Below are 22726 nucleotides of genomic sequence, written 5' to 3'. Positions count from 1 at the left end.
GCTGTTAGGAAGGGAGTTCCAGGATGTTGCCCCAGCAGCAGTGAAGGAATGGTGATATGTTTCCAAGTCAAGGTGGTGAGTGGCTTGGAGGGGAACCTCCAGCTGGTGGGGTTCCAGGTATCTGCTGCTCTTCTTCTAATTGGTAGTGGTGGTAGGTTTGGAAGGTGCTGCCTAAGGAACCTTGGTGAGTTACTGCAGTGTATCTTGTAGATGGTACATAAGATTTCCACTGTTCATTGGTGGTAGAGGGTTTGAATGTTTGTGGAAGGGGGAGCAACCAAGTGGGTTGCTTTGTCATGAAATGAAATGAAATGAAAATCGCTTATTGTCACGAGTAGGCTTCAATGAAGTTACTGTGAAAAGCCCCTAGTCGCCACGTTCCGGCGCCTGTCCGGGGAGGCTGGTACAGGAATTGAACCGTGCTGCTGGCCTGCTTGGTCTGCTTTAAGAGCCAGTGATTTAGCCTTGTGAGCTAAACCAGCCCCTGGATGGTGTTGAGCTTCTAGAGTGTTGTTGGACCTGCACTCATCCAGGCAAGTGGAGCGTAATCTATCACACTCCTGAATTGTGTCTTGTAGATGGTAGACAGGCTTTGCAGGAGTCAGGAGGTGGGTTATTCGCAGTAGGAGTCCGAGCCTTTGACCTGCTCTGGTAACCACAGTATTAATATGGCTAGTCCAGTTCAGTTCCTGATCAATGGTAACATCCAGGATGTTGATTGTGGGGGATTCAGCATTGGTAATGCCATTGAATGTCAAGGGGCGATAATTATCATAGAATCATAGAATTTATAGTGCAGAAGGAGGCCATTCAGCCGAACGAGTCTGCACCGGACCTTGGAAAGAGCACCCTACTTAAGACCCATCGTATCACCTTTATCCCCGTAACCCAGTAACCCCACCTAACCTTCCTGGACACTAAACGGCAATTTAGAATGGCAATCCACCTAACCTGCACATCTTTGGACTGTGGGAGGAAACCATGGCACCTGGAGGAAACCCATGCACACACGGAGAGAACGTGCAGACTCCGCAGTCAGTGACCCAAGCTGGGAATCGAACCTGGGACCCTGGAGCTGTGAAGCAACTGTGCTAACCATTGTGCTACTGTGCTGACCCCTCTCTTTTTAGATCCCCTCTTGTAGGAGATGGTTATTGCCTGGCACTTGTATGATGTGAATGTCGCTTGTCAGCCCAAGCCTGGATATTGTCCAGGTCTTGTTGCATTTGGACATGGGCTGCTTCATTATCTGAGGAGTCGTGAATGGTGCTGAACATTGTGCAGGCATCTACAAACATTCCCACTTCTGACCTTATGATGGAAGGAGGTCAGAGCAGCACGGTGGCTCAGTGGCTAGCACTGCAGTCTCATGGTGCTGAGGTCCCAGGTTCGTTCCCAGCTCTGAATCACTGTCCGTGTGGAGTTTGCACATTCTCCCCGTGTTTGCATAGGTTTCACCCCCACAACACAAAGATGTGCAAGGTAGGTGGATTGAACATGCTAAATTGCCCCTTAATTGGAAAAAATGAATTGGGAACTCTAAATTTTTTTTTTAAATGATGGAAGGAGGACATTGATGAAGCAGCTGAAGATGGTTGGGCCGAGGAGACTACCTTGAGGAACTCCTGCAGTGGTGTCTTGGCGTTGAGATGATTGACGTCCAACCATCACAACTATCTTCCTTTGTGCCAGGTATAACTTCAACCAGCAGTCTTCCCCCTGATTCCCATTGACTCCAGTTTAGCTCAGGCTCCTTGATGCCACATTGATTAAATGCTTCCTTGATTTCAATGGCAGTCACTCTCGCCTCACATGTGGCATTAATGACTGATATGATATGATAGTCATCAATTTTTCAACTAATGGACAACATGGTGCAGTGATTAGTGCCAGGGACCCAGGTTCAATTCCAGCTTTGGGTGACAGTCTGTATGGAGTTTGCACATTCTCCCCATGTCAGTGGGATTCCTCCGAATGCGCAGGTTTCCTCCTACAGTCCAAAGATGTGGGGCAGGATTTTTCAGAAACCGGTGGGGCGGGCAACTCCAGCGTGAAGGAGTGGCGTGAAGCAATCCGGTGTCGGGCCGCCCCGAAGGTGCGGAATCCTCCGCACCTTCAGGAGCTAGGCTGGCCCGGAGTGGTTTGCACCACGCCAACCAGCACTGAAGGGCCTCCACCGGCCAGCGCAAGTTGGCGCATGCGTGGGAGCGCCAGCGTGTGCGCATTCCAGCGCATGTGCAGGGGGGTTTCGTCTCCGCACCGGCCATGGCAGACCGGCACACCAGCCCGTACGGAGGAATAGAGTGCCCCCATGTCACAGGCCCGCCCGCGGATCAGTGGGTTCCAATCACTCCAGGCCACCATGGGGGCACCCCCATGCCAGATCCCCCCACGCCCCTCCGAGGACCCCGGAGGCACCCTCGCAGCCAGGTCCCGCCGGTAAGTACCTGTCGTAACATACACCGGTGGGACCGGCCGAAAACGGGCAGCCACTCGGCCCATCGCGGGCCGGAGAATCGCCAGGGGGCCGTTGCGGCGCGATTCCCACCCCTGACAAATCTCCGGCGCCGGAGAATTCGGCAGCAGGCTGGGGCGGGATTCACGCCGCTCCCCGGTGATTCTCCGACCCGGCCGGTGGGGGGGGGGGGGTCAGAGAATCCCACACATGGAGTTTAGGTGGATTGGCTATGCTAAATTGCTCCTTAATTTCGAAAGATCTGAAGATTAACTGGTGTTACGGGGACAGGGCGGGGGAGTAAGCCTAGGTAGGGTGTTCTTTCAGAGGGTCTGTGCAGACTTGATGGGCTGAATGGCCCACTGCTGCACTGTAGGGGTTCTATGACTTCTGACTTCATTTTCCCACTTTATGCCCATAACCCTTGATTCTCTTACTGATTAAAAATCGGTCTATCCCAGCCTTGAACATACTTAATGACCCACCACCTACAGCTCTGTGCTGTATAGAATTCCATAGAGTCACTAGCCTCAGGCAAAAAGTTCCTCCTCATCTCGGTCTTAAATGGGCAACATCTTATTCTGAGATTATACCCTCTGGTCCGAGACTGTCCCACAAGGGGAAACAACCTCTCAGCATCTACCCTGTCAAGCCCTTTGATTGGGACTTGAGGGTGTAGTGGACAATTTCACATTGCCCCACATTAGACTTCATCTGTCACCACCTTGCTCACTCATTTAACCAGTCTGTGCCCCTTGGCAGCCTTTGCGTCTCCCTCACAGCTTATTTTCCCATTCTGTATCATCAACAAGCTCAGATACATTTCAAGAGAAAAGTGCTGTGGATGTTGGAGATCTGAAATAAAAGTTGTAAATGGTAGTTAAAGGATCACTGACCTGAAAAGTTGGGCCGAATTTTCATTTTTGGAGTGGGACATTGACTCTGGGATAACCTGGGGTGGTGACTCCAAGTGGCATCAATAGTTTTTGAATGAAAGGTCTATTCGTGGTCATAGGGCATGTTCGCTGTCCAATTATGGATGGTGGACGGGCTTTGGAAGCTGGAGAGCCAATCGGACGTCCCACAGCACTGAAGCCTGATAATGGAGAGAGAGGGCAACACGCAATGGAGACACCCTCACAGTGCTTTTTACAAACTTAAAAAAAAGAGATGGGCACAGCTGTGTTTGACATTATGGAGGGAGAGCTCCTTCACAAGGCGATCAAGTAGCTACGAAGGAGATTAGGGAATTTGAGCCTACAGTAAGCATGAGCTTGAAAGGAGAGAATACGGTTTTCTGAATGTATTGTTTCTTTGTACCTTGCGCAAGATCTCACTCAAGCAGCCAATCATAGTGCATAAAACCAGAAAATATACAACTCAAGGACCATCGCATTCCAGGTTTGCCTGTCGTCCATTTCCACTCGGAACTCTGCCTCTTGCTTCTGAATACTGAGGCAAGTATCGACCTCTAACCAGCCGGGTTGCAGTTCACACCCTCTATTGCATTTCCCTAAAGGGCCATCAGATACTGCTGTAGTTATGGCGTTTGAGTAATCGCGCAGCTAGTCCTTATTTCCTGCTCAAATGACTTTTCCTTTTGGCTGAACACCAAACCACTGTGAAGGGGCCGCTTGTCTCTCTGAATTGATGCCAGTTTCCAGTTTGCCTTCTTACCTATTGAGTTGAAATTTCACAGAAAGGGGCAGAAAATAGATAGCTGGATGTTCAGTAAGCACATTTTTAATCATACGATCAAAAACATGACAAGGCGTTGTGATCAGTTCCTCATTTATGCAATTAGATGATAAATTACCTTAATCTTTTACATACTGATGTGTTTAGTTATAGTAAATGGTTAGCATAATCCAAAATTACATACAGGTAAATGCAGCTAACGTACAGGCAACCAGTAAGAATAACTAGCATAATCCAGGGGTTGATACCTGCATTTGTCTGAGGATGTGCTACTCGGGGAAAATATCAATCCAAAGGTCGCTGGAGAAGTGGAAAAGATGTCAACCGCGCTATGTTGTCCACTAGAAGCTGCTTTGGCATTTTGGTTCATTTTACAACCCTCATGGGCAAAGCCAAGTGCTGCAATGTTCTTACAGTTTTAACCACGCTCCCACAAAATATTCAACCCCATGTATCTGAACGTTACATTGGAGAATGCAGCTAAGCTGATGTGAGTTGCCTTTCATCGTTTGACCTTTCGACCCATTTAATGAACCACGGGGTTAAATATAAACAGAGTCATATACCACTGCCTGTATCCTGGGAAATTTCCCCAACCTCACTTCTGTAACTTCTGCTAGCCAGCAGTCCGAACTGGATAAAAATTCTGATATTCAGCTGCTGGTTTATTTGTTCATAATTATTTCGAAGGATGCTATACCTGAGGGTAGGAGGGAATGTTTATTGTCAGCAGGTTGGGACTGGAGAGCGCACCCCACAGTGGCAAATGCATAAATCCTGTGTATAGGGATCAAGTCAATTTGTGTGAAGATTTCCTTCATTTCATGGTTCTGCAGGATGTTCATCTTAGATGTATATCCAGTTTTGCTAGAAGTATTGACAATGGAAATCTTAAAAACCCATTCAAGTCACCTATACACCAACAAATGCTGTGAAACTCTGGACTCACCTGTGTTAGTACAACCGGATGTTGCCGATCTATGAACGCTGAGTGGCCTATTCCTTCATTAAATGGAGCAATGGGCAGGTAGAATGGATGGTTTACGTCCTCCAGTTCCTAGACCCGGGATAATATTGGGGGAGGGCAGGTCACCTGGCAAACACTTAGCTTTTCTCTCATCAAATTATCCTAACCACCTTCATCTCCCCTCCTCGCCCCACCCATACCTCCCGATGAAGACATTGGCTCTTCCTAGGGTATGGGATTCAATGCAATGGCAACTGGAACTCTCTGGTACCACAGCCAAGTGTCACATGTGACTCTGGATAGGTGGGCTGGTTAGATCAACAGCTGAGCACAAGTCTCTTCTCACCCAATATCCTTGTTGCAGAAGGAAGCACTGAGCAGTGAACGGGAGACGGAGATTTTTCTCCCCAACAACGGATTACTGAGGTCAGGGTTAGACCCAGTTGAGATCGGCAGGCTGGGCACAGATTGATGGTCGAACCGCAGGCCTTTTGTGGGCTGTATGGTTCAGCGACTCACCAGTGGGTGGAGTGAGTTGAGTTCACCTGGTTCCTCTGAAACGCAAGAGCAGGCTGCGCATTTCTTTTTCCATCATTGTTTCTTTTGTGTTGTTTCCATATTTCATCTGCTCCACTGGCATGGATTGTAGATCATTGTTGCATTGTGCACTTACAGCCCTCTAAGTGTAACTCACCAAATTATTTCTCCTGTCCCTATATCCAGGGGTCCCACATTCCTTTAGTACCCTAACCCCTATTGAAACTTTAATTATCCCCTGAAAACTCACTGCCTTTAGTACTTCAATATCCCATGAAAGCCCATCCCTCTGGTACCCTAACTCTCCCGTTGAAGTCCATAGCTATATACTCCCATCAGAGCCAATCCTTTCAGGATATTAACTTTTCCATCAGAGCTGATGCCTTCACCTTTTCCTTTGGGAAATTAACTGGTTATCTGTTATTTTTTGATAACCCAGTGTTCTTGTCTTTAACTTTGCCGGACACATTATTTCAAATGTTTTTTGCTTTTTATGAACATTTTTCAGTGAAAATTGCTTTTTATTCATTTTCATCTAACCCTTTTGTCCCTAGACTTGGTGCCCTTTATTTATCCCATTTAATATCTCTCATTGAACTGGCCTCTTAGACCTTCTCTGTGGACTGTGATAATTGACCTCCCCTGACCAGACCTGATCATTCCCATTGCAGATTGGCTCTGCAAACTTGTTTCACAACTTGTGAAATTCAACTGAGTTAACTTGGAAAGAAAAACTGCAGTTTGTTACAATCCTGATTTCTCGGTTCCAGGAACACTGTTCTTTCATCTGGAGGCCCTCTGACTGGTGCTACTACCGAGCTTGGAGCCTAAAGGCCTGCAGCTGGGAGGTGTCAGAGGGTGAGAGAATGCCACCTACCAAAACTAAGAAGACTGTTGTGCTCTTCTGCTGCTTTTTCTTACAAAGAGGCAGCAAGTCCAGGAGGGAAGATTTAACATCTGCTGGACATGGAGAAATAGCACAATAAAAAACAATCTAGATGGTCCCCCATTACACATGTTGTTTGTAATGGGGATTTTTCTGTTGGTTCACATGGGGCACTATGGGATTGAACTCACAATCGCAACCAAGTGACACACCACAGCCAACTACGTCACCCTCCATGAGATAATGAGAGAAAATGGAACACTCGCCCACAGTCTCTTTGAGCAACTGGGAGAATGTTGAATGGAAAGAACAGTTGGAAACATAAGAAATGTACACTGTTGATAAATTGAAATATGAGATTCTGTTGCAGGTGAACAGACCCCTTGAGGTCCCGACCTGCCCTTACATTATGCTGTCCTTTACTCTATCTTTAGCTATGGATGTTTCTCCTTCACACTCAATGGGTTATATGTTCCTCTTCCTATAGCAGCATTATAACATTAAGAATCATGAGTAAATAATGTTCGGGACTCCAGTACCCATATGCATCACTTCTTGAAGCAAAGGTTTGCAATCTTTTTTTTTCTGAGATTCCTCTTCCTTCAAAACATTCAGGTCCCAATCACAGCCCTGTTGTCATTTTCTAAGAGTCAGTATTCTATTACCCCAGGATGACAAGAGATCAATACTACTGATTTCAGGAAATTGGGAAAATAATTCAGACAGTTCCTCAGCCTGTCTTCAGTTCTAGAGGTATCCTATATGTCAAGTAAGGAATTGCTTCAAGGGTTGCGCACCCCTATAGCAATCTGGAGCTGCCACAGAAATGTATTCCACTTGAAGTGACAGAGCCTCGTGTAGCCAGAGGCGAAGCATTATGCTGGCACACAGGGTGTTTAAATCCCTACCAACTGATAGAAGCTGATTATTGGAGCTATTGTAGCTGCTCTGGCCCATCACATGTCCAGCAGCACCAGCAGCTCTGATCGATTCAAACATCTCTGCTGAGGTGCCCCATGATATTCTCCCTTTGGTTCAGCAATGCTATCAGGCCCTCTTGTGCTTTGACAGACCAATTTCCTCAGATACCCCTTCCTCATGATAAGCTCAGTTCCCCACCACCACTCCTCCTCAGTTTGGGAATCTTTGCTGGAATGGGATGGTTGATTAGCTAGTGGTCAGGGGTCTTTTTGCTGATAGGCATTGTAACCATTGTGCCCAAAACAGCTCTCAGGCAGCTGGTGCCAGTTCCTTTCAGATGGTGTCTCCTATGCCAACTGGTGCCATCCAACAAGACGCCTGTGAGAAGAGATGCTGTTACCTCTGTTGAAGATTTTGCCCCTTTAAGACGCTTGTTCCTTCCCCATCTAGTTATTGTTATACAGATTGCTCAGAAACAGTCTTTCAATACCCCTTATAATTAAAGGTGCTCAAGGACAACCCAGGATGGCCATTCCCCTCTCACGAGGGAATGCGCCAGTTCAACACATAATATTCCTGCACAGTGTCACAGCCAACCTTTAGCCCCACTTGCCAAGTGCTGTCTTGGTATCTTATCAGCTCTGAGTAAAAGCCACCCCCTTAAATGAAGACAATGTAATAGAACAGTTCTCACCAACATTCATCTCTTAATTCTTATGAAACCAAAATTCAGCCTAGTTGCTGTATAGGAAAGTACAGAGTGCAATAGCCAAGAGATTAAGGGATGCCTAAAGATGTATTCATGGAAGTGAGATAGGCAGGAGGGGTAAATTAAGTAAAGGTAGTCTCTGGTGTCTCACTATGGGCATGCTGCATATGTGGGTCACTCGGCAAACAGGCATCAGTCTTTTGGACTCCTTGTTTCCCTTTGACAGAAGACAAGAAGTGGACTTTAAAGTGGAGATTTCATGCAGCTTAAGAACCATGCACATTGTAAGGAGCCTCTTCAGCAATGAGCAGAGTTGATTTCACGCAGGGCGGAAGAGTTGGTGGACTATGGGCAGCACAAGAACGCTGGTGGCTTTCCTGCTGTGACTGATCCATGGGAAATCATCGTGAAAGTGGGAATATTGTGATTAATATAAAAGCTGTCCTTTACAGCTCACCACTAAAGTCTGTGTGAAAGATCTGACTAAGGATTTCTTCCTTCCCAAATGATATCACTGATGGGGTGAGTAGGTGCGTGTTATAGAACAAGTCCATACTTTTTAATTGGGTTTGGGGTTGCAGTAAGGGGTGGGGGTAGCGGGGAATGGGGAATGGCTTTGCAATGCAGCAAAGCCAAATACCCCCGGGAGAAAATGTGTCTGTGAAGCACGCGGCAATGCAATTTCCCAAACCTGTGGCTCACTCTAGAACAGGAAAAGCCACTCTGTTGCTGACCTCATCACAAGGAGAAAATCTACAACCCACCAAATTAGTTCTGTCAGTTCTGTAATCTGATTCATATTGTAAAAAAACCTCAAACTGTGCTGTGCAGAAATTATCCTAAATATGCTTCTCACCCAGCTTCTTATCTGACTTATTGGGGGAAGTGGCAACTTTGAAGAGTTAGAGACAGGTCAGTTTAAAGAAAAGAACTTGCCAGGTTAAAAGAAATCAAAGGCAGAGGGGAGATGGCTGCTTAAGGAATGAGCACATGCTGGATTCTCCAGTCTATACTGCCTCCATCGGTGATCTCTTTCTTTGTCTTTCTCTGCCTTGTACTGTAGCTGTTTATTCTGGAGTCAGAATGGTCAAATCCCCTTGCCCAGGGCTCTCCTCCTCCAGGGTCAAACCACAATTCCCCACACCGCTTAAGCCCCACTTGCGGTGGATCAAAATATACTTTCAAACTAACCTTCCCTCAACCTCTGCACTTCACCATATCCAGGGTCAAAGCCCGCCTTGTCATCTAGGGTCAAACTCCACTCCCCAATAGGGTCAGATACTTCATTTAAAGTCATACCCACGGGTCCAATGTAATCAATCAGAAGATTACAGTTAATCTGAGATTGCTTACAGTGCAAAAAGAATTGTAGGGATCTCAAATTTAATTACTGAAGGACATGCTTTAGTTATTGGTTGAGAGCGAGGGCAACTCCTCAATTTATTGAGCAGTGATCCTTGGGTGTGGACAGAGGAGCACTCTGCTTTATTTAGCTATGACCCTTGGGGCAAGAGATAGGACCACTCCTCACTGACCATCTGCACAGACATCCACCCAGAATTTAGCAGGGTGTTCCTTGAGAGAACTGTTGGGAGGCACGCAGAACACCTCATGAGAAGGTGGTTAGACACAGGGCATTACGCCCCGGTAACAGATACAATCGAAGTAAAGGAAGTGGATTTAGCCTCATTCAGCTGTTGAATGAATTTCTTGTGATATGTAAACTCAACGTGCCTCATTTTCCTCTCTCTAGTTGGCCGAGCGCCTCTGAATTTGACAGGCGGCTTTGAAGCAACCTGTAACAGCAGCAAGAGGAGGGGATGGAAGCTAGAGTTAGATATGGGATGGGTATGTGCAGCAAACACAGGTTTGATATCAATGGGCTTTCATAGTCAATGCTAAAACTTCACAGGGGGCTCCATGTACTGTATACCCTTACTTAATAGGAATTTGTTTAATTTTTTTGTATGTACAGGGAGCAGGGGTACAGCTCACAGTTGAGCCCAGGTCCAGCGAAAATGTCATGTATCCACGCGAAAGCTGTCAAACCCCTACTCCAGGTAAATGTCTTCTGTTGGACAAGCATACTCCAGGTGCTCCTGATAGTATTCCTGAAACGCTTGGCTGTAAAGCAGAAAAAAATGGGACTTTAATGAGCACACTGTACGTTGTCTAATTGTTTCTCCCACCATGCCCCCACCCCAAGAAATTACTGGTTCCTACAAGGCGCATGTTTCCACAATCACTGCCAGCCAATTGTTATCTCAGCTTCCGTGTCTTTGTTAATGGAGCCATTATGAAGGAGCTGCGCTCCGAAAGCTCGTGATTCCAAATAAGCCTGTTGGACTTTAACCTGGTGTTGAAACACTTCTTACTGTGCCCACCCCAGTCCAACGCCGGCATCTCCACATCTTTGTTAATGGCTAGTTATTTTCACTCCTTTACTTTTCCTAAACCTCATCTGAAATTAATGAATTGTATTACATTTCAGTGTAAAATTTGAACAAGAGTCCAGCATTTTCTTGTCTAAAACAATCTCCTTCACACTTAACACATCCCTAGCTTTGATCACTGTTTACGTAGCTGTTCACTGAGGCTTAATGGGTTAAATTGTGAGGACAGGTCACAGAGAAACTATTTCCTCTCGTGGGCGAATCGAGAACGAGGGGGTAGAATCTTAAAATGGGGCAAGGTCATTTAGGAGTGAAATCAGGAAGCTCATTTCACAAAAAGACTACTGGAAATCTGGAACTTACTCCCCCGAAGACTGGGGATGCTGAGGGATTATTGAAACTGTCAAAACGATCAATAGATTTTGTTGGATATGAAAATCTAAGGACATGGATCAAAAGGCAACTGCATGGAATTGGAGCGCAGATCACTAAGGGATCGGGGTGGCACCATAGCACAGTGGTTAGCGCTGTTGCTTCACAGCGGCAGGGTCCCAGGTTCAATTCCTGGCTTGGATCACTGTCTGTGCAGAGTCTGCACCTTCTCCCCGTGTCTGCGTGGGTTTCCCCCGGGTGCTCCGGTTTCCTCCCACAAGTCCCGAAAGACGTGTTGTCAGGTGATTTGGACATTCTGAATTCTCCCTCCGTGTACCCGAACAGGTGTCGGAATGTGGCGAGCAGGGGATTTTCACAGTAACTTCATTGCAGTGTTAATATCGGCCTACTTGTGTAATAATAGATTATTATTATTAAAAGGGCTGAATGGCATATTACTGCTCCTATATTTATCACTCCAGAGGGCATTATGCAAGGTTGATTTCCCTCTTCGCTATGTCCCTAGGATGTACAGAATCAGTCTTAGGGAGAATTCAGAATGTCCAACCGTCCACTCTTCATATATCCATTAGATGCAGGAGTGGAGAGATACCTTGAGACATCTAACTCAAAGCCTGTGTCAAACCACCAGATATATGGGGATCCTGCAGCAGCTCGAAGCCCCTTCAGGTGAGACCCTGTTTCTTGACATGTTTCCAGTTAGTCATCCAGGCGAAAGTGACTCTACCATTTCTGTGGGCTTTTTAATCAGGTGACAGAGGTACATCACTGGAATGTGTTTGGATATTACACCAGCACAAGAAGATGCTGGAACCTTATTCAATTTTACACTGAAATGTATTACAATTCCATCATTTCATCACTGGGGTCTAGGAGATAGTCTTACGGTTTGAGAGGGGAAGAGATGGCGAATGTTACAACATAGTTTTCAAAGCCAGAGCATTTTCTGTCTCAGCCATTCCCACACCTGTCTTGGTGTTAGTGGTTGGCACCTACCCGATACACTCAGCCACACGGCGCATGGATTCCTCAGATACGAACACATGGCAGGCAAAGCGGTTCACCAGTGGGTGCTTGGTGATGAAGCCAAAGTAGCTGAAAGAGACATGACACAGTTAAAGGAGACATGTAATCCACTTATTGGGATCAGTGTGAGCGATCCTTTCAAAGAGAGACTCCACAGGGGTACTGGTAAAGGAGGAAAATCCTAGAAACCTCAATTTTAGCCACGTTTGCCCAGAAGATAAGGCCAGGTATCCATTTAACACCAGGCCTGATTTTACTCTTCATTCAAGGGTCAAGGTTCATTGAATTAGGGTCAACTGCAAACTGATGTTCTACCCCACCCACTGGGCAAGTTAGGTTCTAACAAGGCATGTTAGAATCAGAGCATAACAGGGCAATTCTGCTGAAGGGGGCATCATATGTCAGGATGTAACAGACAGAGAACCAACAAACAAAAATGGAAAAGTGTAACCAGTGGCTATATTATGATCAGAGACTTGTGTGGAGAGATGGATACAATGTTCAAAACTTTACATTGATCACAACATTCATCCCTCAACTAATGTCATTTATCGAATTGCTGTTTGTGGAGCCTAGCAGGTGAACTGGCTGCCATATTCCCTACATACAACAGCGACTACACTTTGCAAGTACTTCGTTGACTGTAAAGCACATTGAGACATCCTGATTTGACAAATGTGCACAATCAGAGGAGGAGTGTATAAAGGATGTTGCCCAATCCTATCCAACTATATATTCTGAATTCACTCTCGGAACCCAACTCTGAACTCATCCAAAATTGATTAACAATCTGGGATGATACAGGAAACGCTTGCAAAGGTAAATGAGCCAAATTTGGATTGAAAGTGAATGATTATCTGGTGACAGGGCAGTGGCCATGAGAAAGAGCAGACTCCCAGAAACAGAGCTAAATCTGAGTCAAATGGGGAGAGATCAAGTTGAAAACAGATGGCTGATGGGGGAGGCGGTGGCTGGACTAGTAATCCAGAGATATGAGGTAATGTTCTGGGGACTCCAGGTTCGAAGCCCACCATGGCAGAAAGTGAAATCTGAATTCAGTAAAAATCTGGAATTAAAAGTCTAACGTTGACCATGTTGTTGAGTGCCGTAAAAATCCATCTGGTTCACTAATGTCCTCTAGGGAAGGAAATCTGCCATCCTTACCTGGTCGAGTCTACATATAGCACCTTAAGCCATCAAATTTCATAGTTAACATTTTTGTCAAATTCACTAATGGTTAATTGAAGAAACACAGCAGTCATTCTGCAGATGTCCCAATCCTGCTGTAAAGCCCTGGGGGTGGGATTAAAACCCACAACCTTCAGACTCACAGGTGAGGGTGCTCGCAACTGAGCCCAATTTGATGGCAATAGCTGAAGAGGCTGAGAAAAATAAGAAAGCGCTGTTCCATGATATGGATTAGCAGGTGTAACATCAGCAGTCAATGCATGGTCTTTAACCCTTACTGGGGTGTTCCTTGTGTTGCTTATTTCAGGATGGTTGGCTTGGTGTTCACAATGATCACAGAATAGCTTTTAACTTAAACAAAGCTATGATTTTATTTATACTACTAAATTGCGATTCGACGCTTAGTCCTTAAGAATACACAACTGATCAATAACATCTTACTACACTGCTAATCTCACTACTGGTATAACTGTAATCTAACCTTACTCACACTATCTGCTCTAATAACCTTCACTAGCTATCTCCTGCATACACTCCTCCCTTAAGGTCTCGGATCACTGCCTTATATAGTTGTATCTGCAGCTCCCTCTAATGGCTACTCTTGACACTGCATTAACCCTTGTAATGCTGATAGTTATAATACCACACTTACCAGCTGTTTTTGAGGTGACATCCACAGAATGAGATGTTCTTCATCTGGAAAAAATGGCTGCACCTTTCAGTCTAGGAGAAAAAAAAATCACAGGTTAAACAGGGCCATGGCTGACCTCCTGGCTCATACCTCTCACATGGAAACATTCAACCATTTCACCCAACACCTACTGAATGAGTTGGCAATTCACGGAGTACAATGGAGCAAAGAGGAACATGTGCTTGAGACTTGGTATGGTTGGGGGGGGGGGGGGCGGGCATTGAGATTTTGCCCTCTTTCAACTGTTGTTGGTAAGGGGGTGGGGGAAGAGGAGATATATTAAACATTTAACTTAAACCTGCTGTTTTGAATTAACCATTTATTCATTATGGCATGGCTGAATGTTATAACGAAACAGACAGATGTAAGCCATCTGGAGGTGACAATCCTTTTCAGCTTCTCCTGTCCTGAAGGCACTGACTCTCACCGGGGTATTGAGTTCATGTAGTAACCCAGCCATTTGATCTATGAGTCCAGTTAATGCATGTCTGCAGACTATTCCAACAGGGAATCATCAGGTCGGGTACAGCATGGGTTAGATATAATGGGCGGGGCGGGGAGGTCCCGGCGGGACGGAGAAGCGTGAACCACTCCGGCATCGGCCCGCCCCAAAGGTGCGGAATCCTCCACACCTTCAGGGGCTAGGTCGGTGCCGGAGTGGTTTGCGCCCCGCCGGCTGGCGTGGAAGGCCTTTGGCGCCACGCCAGCCGGGGCCGAAGGGACTCCACCAGCCGGCGCGAGTGTGAGCAATAGCGGGAGCGTCAGCGACTGCTGACATCATCCCCGCGCATGCGCAGAGTGGGGGTTCACCTACGCGTCGGCCATCGCGGAGGCTGACATGGCTGATGCGTAGGAAAAGAGTGCCCCCATGGCACAGGCCTGCCGGCGGATCGGTGGGCCCCCATCGCGGGCCAGGCCACCGTGGGGGCACCCCCCCCCCCGGGGCCAGATCGCCCGCCTCCTCCAGGACCCCGGAGCCTGCCTGCCTGCACCGCCAGGTCCCACCGGTAAGGGACGTAGTCTAATCTACACTGGCGGGACTGGCAAAGAACCAGCGGGACTTCGGCCCATCGCGGGCCAGAGAATCGCAGGGGGGTGCCGCTGCAAGCAGCCGCTGACCGGCGCGATTTCCGCCCCCACCAAATCTCCGGTGCGGGAGAATTCGGTGGATGCGGGATTCACGCCGCCCCCCGGCGATTCTCCAACCCGGCGGGGGGTCGGAGAACCCCACCCAATGTTCCCTCTACACTATACCATCAAACATCCGCAAGGGAGGTACTGGAGACCTACCTCTAGACCTGCATATACAGTAGACAAATCAACCCATAGACTAAACAAACCGGTCCATAGATTTAAAAAGAGTCAACAGATGTGTGCACAGGCAGTGGATGGACAGATTCAATGGACAGATAGAATCTAAATAAATAGATCAAAAGACTAGTGAATCAATAGGAGATGTACAAGTGCAATTACCTTATCCTCCGGTCCATACTCGTTCAAACTCATGGTCAGTTTAACCCCTTGAATGCTGACTTCCAACTCGCAACTAGCAGGTGGACGCAGATGAACCGTCAACTTTCTTGTTGTAGCAATCTATGAGAGGGTGACATTGAAAATTAATATCAGACCTGGGAATTAGTCTGCACAACATTCGACTTTGGTGCTACTATTTATGGATCAAAATGTTACAGCTCCATCCCTGGCCTGTGCCAAGTTGAGCTCAATCAAGCCAATCACGGTATTGCTATATTGAGCCTACGCATTTCCGGATGAAGGAAGACATTAAAATCTGTCTTGGTGCCAGTTCCTATTGGAGGGACTATCTTCTTTTTCCTGAGCTGAATCTCCATTATCTTTGTGGTCAGTCTCTCTCTGCCTCACCCTCACCTCTTTGTCCCCTACTTTCCCTGGAGGTCATCCCCATTTATTCCCAGATTCCATTTTCAATTTACAATAGATTGCAGCATATTAAATTGATCCAGAGTATAAAATGACGCCATGGCAGAGTGGCACAGTGGTTAGCACTGCTGCCTAACAGCACCGAGGACCCAGGTTCGATCCCAGTCCCGGGTCACTGCCCATGTGGAATTTGCAAATTCTTCCCGTGTCTGCATGGGTCTCATTTCCACAACCTAAAATATGTGCAGGGTAGGTGAATTGGCCACGTTAAATTGCCTCTTAATTGGCAAAAAAAAATTGGGTACTCTAAATATTTTTTTAAAAATTAAATAACCCCATTTTTCCAGCTCCAAAAATCATATTTTTGCATATACATAGTGCATAAGTCACCCTGCCTCACCCTTTTCAGGCACAAGGTGCTATAGTCATACTAGTACCAGCCTCAATTTTTCACCTGACAAATATATGTTTTACTTATTGGTGCTTTATAACTGGGTGCAAGGGATCAAGAAAGTGATGGGGGCTTTTTTGCCAAGATGCATGGGAGTTTAAGACATGCCCAAACAGACCAGAACGGCCACCCCATCTCCATTTGGCAAACAGAGAAAATAATTTACTCTCCCAACGAAACACATAATGTCTGAAATTAGTTTCAAGTAAAAGTTGTAACATTTGCTAACTTGCCAAATAACTGTGCTGAAGTGAGGGAATTCAGTGTTTGTTAAAAACTGGTACGAGAATGGAAGGAGGAAGAGAAGATGCCCAGGACCAAACGCACCAACAGAACAGGGTTCAGCCCCTGGTCTGGTCTGGAGAAGTATGTATCGGAATGGATCCTCGAAAAACGGCAGAACGGTTACACCATTACCAGAAATGGAATGCGTATAAACACAATTAAGTGGGCCAAATGAGACCAGGAAAGATTTCAGAGAAACAGCTGGTTGGTGTAGCCGTTTTCTGGAACAAAACTATCCAATGTTGCTTCAGAAGGTCAAGGCTACTTACAGACTATCAAAAGTATCAATAGCTCCTTTCCAGCATTCTGCCACAACAGCAACATGGATGAAACGCACCTGAAATGAGTTATGCCCAGAACTGAACTGTGGAGTGAAAAGGCTCAAAAAGGATTCTAGTGAAAACCACAGGACATGAGAAGACACAATTCACGGTAATACTCGCCTCATGGCCAATGGACTCAAATTCATCATTTACAAAGCATAAAACCATGCTGAAAATCTCTGCAGGCGATTTTGTGCATGCCCCTGATAATGGTTTAATGGATGAGGCCAGAGTGAAGCTATGGGCATGATTCAGAGACGCCTTTGGGGCCGGCGCGGATTCAGATGCAACAGGTGAATCGCACGAGAGCCCAAGTTGGGCTCCATACTGGGCACCAAGCCAATCGCGAATCACTTGACTCACTCTGCCAGCCATGATCTGGATCTCACCCTCGCTGGGCGAGATCCAGACCTGCATATTTAAATGAGCCTAGTGGCTCATGTAAGTATCCAGACGTCTGACCCACCCGGCCAGGATACAACGGCTGCACCTGGAAGACCTCGCCAGGGCGCAGTTTAATGCTGGTCCACACAAACACGAGCCAGGTATAATGGCACCTTCGGGGGGGGGGGGACTATTGGAGACCCCAGAGTGGTCAGGGATAGGGCAGGGTGGTACGCTAGCATTCCCCCAGCACCTAGGCACTGCCAGCCCGGCACCCTAGAAGTGGCATTCTGGCAGTGGAGCTGCCTGGGTGGCACTGCCAGGGGTTGGGCCCGGGGTTTGGGGGGGTGGGGGGGGGGGGGGGGTTGCCAGTTTGAAGGGGATTGAGGGAGGATTCCCAGGGGCCTTCCCAAGGTTGTGGGGGTGAGTTGGGGGGCTCGATAAAGCTGGAGGGGGGCTGAAAGGGGAGGGGGGGGGGGAGCGATTGGGGCTGACGATCAAAATGGCGCCCAAACTGTGAACATCTGCGCGATCAGCTCACCAGCAGGAAATCATTCTAAGTGCGGCCTCGGCAGAGAGAAACTCCCCGAGGCCAAAAACGGCAAAGTGTCGTGGAAAAGCAGGGTGATGCTTGGTGCTACAGCTGCGGAGAAACACCCCACTAAACACGCCCGACTGTGAACTTCATTTTAAGTCTGCACCCTCTGCTCAATTATGTGTGGAATTAACAACCCTGTTGCCTACACAAAGAACACAATCTAATAGTTGTGGGGATTGTTCAGGTCTCATATAACTGATGAGATCAAAAGGTGCCTGTAAAGAAGTAACACCCAAACTGTAGTTAGTGAGTAGGTCCATCATTCAACCTTTGTACCTGTGCCTCAACAGCTATTTAAGGATCATGTTCAAGCGGAATGGAATAGGTGGATGGTTGACGGAGAACAAATCTCCAGCGTGGGGAAATGCACGCTGCCCTTCTGGATATTTTGTGTGGTTTTGTCATCAAAACCCGGGGTGATATTAATGCACAAAGTATCATAAGTTGTTCAAAACTTCGGAATATCGAATTCAATGGATGGAGATGAAGGTGATTTGCTGTGGCGGAATGATCATAAAACCAAAACCGCCACATCTGATCCAGAGTCGGATTCTTATAGTGATGCCATTGCCAAAGAGACTCAGAATAAACTTGATGAACTCTTTGCATTGGACATTCAAGACAATAAAGTCTGATTTTAAGATACTTTGATTGAGGTTAAAGGCACCTTTGTGAGAATTAATTCATTAAATAAACTGTGCCAAATTAATTGAATCTAATTACCAGTATATATTTTTTTATGTATTATATATTTATTATATATTTTTTTATTACAATGCAAAATGGTGTCGATGCACACCAGCGGTTCACACCTCTATTCTCAGGAGGATTTTTGCCAGCTTCAAAAGTAGACCAAAAAGTCACCGCAATCTAAGATATCCACCAGACAGCACTTTCCCAAATCCGCAAGCCCAGGTAATTGTGACAGGACTAGGGGCTAACAGTATAAGATAGTCACCAAGAGGTCAAACAGGGAATTCAGAAGAAACCTCTGTGTGAAAAGGGGTGAGAATGTGGATCTTGCCACCACAGGGAGTGAAGTGAATAATATTTAAAAGGGGAACTGAACAAGTATATGGAGGAGAAGAGAATAAAGGGTTACAGTGACAGAGTTAGATGAGGAAAGATGGGATGAGGCTCGAATGAAGGGTAAACACCAGCATGGAGCGGCTGGGCCGGATGGCTGTTTTCATGTGCTGCATATTCTATGCAATCCGATGTAAAGACTAACTAACAAGGAGGGACTGAAACGGTTTAATCAGGAGGTGAGGCTATCAGGAAAACAAAGCTTGGAAGTCACTGTTCTACAGGAGTTTGATGCCATGTAACTGCTTCACCTTAATGTGTTAGTCTTGCACCTGTTCTTATGTACGATCAGCACAATATGTTCACCTTTCACATCTTCTCCCATCACTCTTCGGGACTGACGTACTCTTACCTTCTGCATTGCAGCGCACAGGATGTCATTACCCTGGTGATATGGGACTTCCACTGATCCCAGGAACTGCACATCAAACCTCTCCACCCAGACACTGTTCTTCTTTATCCCTGCATCAATAGACAACAGAGGAGGCATTAGAAACCAAACTCGGGTCATTTGAGACCAAAGTCTGCCAGTTACAAAGCAGCTTCCGAGTTTAGTCATTGGGACAATAGCTTCAATTGGCTGGAATATTTAACCTACCATTTTGAAGTCTGATGGCCCATGGCAAGGTGCAAGTCAATGAAAACGCTCAAAGATTAGGGAGGGAAGGGCCTCGAAATTGATTTGCAGGAGAAATCCCTGCAAACTTACACCAAATTTTAGACCAAATTATTACAAAATAATTAGGCTGCCTGCTGGGGCCACCCAGTGGCAAATGTGTGGAATGCAGTCGGGAATTAGAAACTGCTGTACCGCTGCCCATTGGCGGGACTTGCTGAGTGGTGTTGGACTCACTGATCCCTATGCTGTCTTGCTATATAACAGGAGGTGCATGAGGCATTGCAAACCACTTTCCAATTTTAATGTCTAATGCAAATTTGGGAAGTGTTATGCACTCTTGAGGGTGGGATGGTTTCTGAACTCAGAAGGTCACTTATCACGATGGAAAGTGGGAGCCATTGCAATGGGTTCAGTGGGGCCAGCATTTACCTAATTTAAATGCAGTCCCTGTACAGTTTGAGCCTTGTGCCAAGGTTGTAATGGAGACCTCACTAAATGCAGAGCATGTACAATGTGTAATTGCTGTCTTTTCACCTCCCGCGACTTTGATTCAGCATGACTCCCAGACAAAACGTTGCCTCTACATCTCTTATTTCTACTGGCCAGAAACCTTTCGCCCCAGAACTCCTGAGCCCTTTCTTGTACTGAGTAAAGGTGGCCCAGTCTCACGGTAACCTTTCCTCTAGACTCAGACCATCATCCCATTTTCGACATTGCGAGGGTCAATTTCCCTTTGATGCTCTGGATGCCAGAATGTCACTGTGTAATCAAGAAAAGGGTAGTTCTTGTCTTTGAGAAGGCCTCACCCTTCAGAAGCAAGACTGAGACGGAGGGCCAGGATAAAGAAATATTGGGCTGATACCAAAGGGAGGGTCTGTATTGAAATCATCCTATTCACCCAATGAAGAATCCAGTGGTCATTTGCACAATCTCTTTTTTTTGCCCTAAATGGAAACTCCAGCACCTTCTATTTTTCACTGGCGCGAGTCATCTGCCGGTGAGATCCTGAATTAAGAGCAGGATATGTTGGGAATGACTATCAGGTCTGCCAGGTTTTTGGTGCTGGGAGGTGAGACAGTTTGATGGCCCATTTAAAATTGTCCAACATGTTTGGTGCTGGATTAATCAGAGTTGTATAAATGCTTATAATACCTATACTTTATCATTTGCGTTTTCTTACAGCATTTTTTTTTTTTAAAGGATTTTTGTCTGCCACAATAGAAAATTGATTTTCAGCTGTTCCTTCGCCAATAATTTAAATAAATCCTCAATCCTGTCCGAACGCACTGGTTCACCATGCTCAGCAGCTGAGGGAAGGCGTGTGTGACCTCACAGGAGTAGGTCTCAGCGTGCACATGTCCAGCACGGTAGCATTGTGGTTAGCACAATTGCTTCACAGCTCCAGGGTCCCAGGTTTGATTCCGGCTTGGGTCACTGTCTGTGCGGAGTCTGCACATCCTCCCCGTGTGTGCGTGGGTTTCCTCCGGGTGCTCCGGTTTCCTCCCACAGTCCAAAGATGTGCAGGGTTAGGTGGATTGGCCATGATAAATTGCCCTTAGTGTCCAAAATTGCCCTTAGTGTTGGGTGGGGTTACTGGGTTATGGGGATAGGGTGGAGGTGTTGACCTTGGGTAAGGTGCTCTTTCCAAGAGCCAGTGCAGACTCGATGGGCCGAATGGCCTCCTTCTGCACTGTTAATTCTATGTGGTCTTTAAAGAGGCTGCCCACACAGAAGGACAAGTAGATGTGTCGCGGGGTAATAGGCAAGTGAGTGGAGGGATGTGTGTGGATGGAGAAAGGTCAAAACAACAATGGGCTGGGCATAAATCAAAAGGGTAGCTGGGCAGCCTGTTAATCTCCTTATAGTGGCTTTGTTCATCTTGTACTACTTCTAACTTTTATTATACATCACAAATGTAGAGCGACCACAGCACTGTGTCTCAAAATACATTGTAAATCCTACGAGCGGACTTTGTTGATGGGAAACCCCATTTTAAAAGAGTCAACATTTACCTGCAGTATCTTGTAATGCTTGAAGATGGCTCTGCCATTGCCATCTATAATGGCCAAAGGCCTACCATGCAGCAATAGAGAAAATCCAAGTTTTCTAGCAACATTCTTGTTGTTAAAAGTCAACCTCTGTCCGAGTACTTCCTGACTTACACAGGTGCCCCTGGACTTGGCTACTGAAGGTTCTCTTGAAAATACTATCCAACTTCCTGATCATGCATTAGGTTTTTTCACTGCTCAGTCATCTCTCTTCTGAATCACAGACAATGTTCATTGCACTGCCTCCATAGCCCTACCCACCCCGAGCCCCCAACTCAACAGACCTGAGTGCCCTCTGAATATTGACCCCAATCTTATTTTGGACCTACCTAGAAATTCCTTGGCTTGGTTGACCACTTCATGGGCGTAGTATGCCGGGAAGATGCCACGCTCTCCTGTGCGCATGTTGTAGCCTCGGTACCAGTAGTCATCTTCCTCTTCTTCGACGTACAATGGGTCATCAACATCCAACTCCAGTTCATCCTGGTGTCGAGGTATGAACCTTCAGAGAACCAGAAACACCTCTGTTACAACAAGAAAGCAATAGACCGAGTGAGCAAGTGGAACCTGAAGTTTGAGCTCCAGAATGAGTTTGTTAACATGGGTCCAGTGCGCACAGCAATGTCTTTAATTGAACACGGCTAGAGTATGGTGCATGTGAAGGAAAAATGGGCTGCCTGCATTCCATGAATGGCTTTCAAATAATTTAAGGGTCGATTTAATCCATTTAATGTTCAAAATGTCTAGTACGTGGGGTAGATCAATCAAAGCCACCAGTGTTGAACTTCATGGCAAAACCAATAGTGCACAAGTCAGAGAAAATCGTGATTAAACTGTCCAATGCTCTGGTCAGACTGTACTTAAGAGTTCAGTGTTCATCAGGCAAATGTGAGTTCGAATCCCACCATGTCCATTTCATACTTTGAATTCAGTTTTAAATATTGGGTCTCAGGGAAAGTGGAGATAATAGAACGCAATTGATTTACTAATTCCCTTTCGGGAAGGAAATCTGCTTTTTTTTACCCCGTCTGACCTATAGGCCCCACAGCAATGTGGCTAACTCTCACCTGACCCCTGAAGTGGCCGGACAAGTTACTCAGTTGTATCAAAATGCTACAATCACAGACTGCAGAGGTTTAAAATGACCCAGCGACACCTTCTCAAGATAA

The 22726-nt window shown here is 46.4% G+C and overlaps 2 protein-coding genes across 4 annotated transcripts in view; one reads left to right on the top strand and one right to left on the bottom strand.

Moving 5' to 3' along the window:
• Positions 1 to 22726, top strand: part of LOC119973469 (thymidine phosphorylase) — a 151846-nt gene that overhangs the window by 73337 nt on the left and 55783 nt on the right. The window contains exon 12 of one of the 2 annotated variants that reach the window (XM_038811672.1): positions 18095 to 18113. The exons of the other annotated variant lie outside the window; for it this stretch is intronic. The gene's annotated coding sequence lies outside the window, so the exon portion shown is untranslated. Of the gene's footprint in view, positions 1 to 18094; positions 18114 to 22726 lie in introns of those variants that run through there. 2 annotated transcript variants of the gene reach the window in all.
• The window catches only part of mapk8ip2 (mitogen-activated protein kinase 8 interacting protein 2), a 66842-nt gene continuing 48292 nt past the window's right edge, over positions 4177 to 22726 (bottom strand). For both annotated transcript variants that reach the window (XM_038811666.1, XM_038811664.1), the window contains exons 8-13: positions 21887 to 22059; positions 19243 to 19352; positions 15338 to 15457; positions 13826 to 13896; positions 11956 to 12054; positions 4177 to 10297 (exon numbers count right to left, since the gene is read on the bottom strand). In XM_038811666.1, the coding sequence (XP_038667594.1) occupies positions 10225 to 10297; positions 11956 to 12054; positions 13826 to 13896; positions 15338 to 15457; positions 19243 to 19352; positions 21887 to 22059 (646 nt within the window). In that variant the 3' untranslated portion in view covers positions 4177 to 10224. The remainder of the gene's footprint in view (positions 10298 to 11955; positions 12055 to 13825; positions 13897 to 15337; positions 15458 to 19242; positions 19353 to 21886; positions 22060 to 22726) is intronic.

This window comes from Scyliorhinus canicula, chromosome 11, assembly GCF_902713615.1.
Source record: "Scyliorhinus canicula chromosome 11, sScyCan1.1, whole genome shotgun sequence".
Taxonomy (NCBI): Eukaryota; Metazoa; Chordata; class Chondrichthyes; order Carcharhiniformes; family Scyliorhinidae; genus Scyliorhinus; species Scyliorhinus canicula.
Note: the sequence above shows the minus strand (reverse complement) of the source record. Positions and strands in the feature narration are given on the sequence as shown.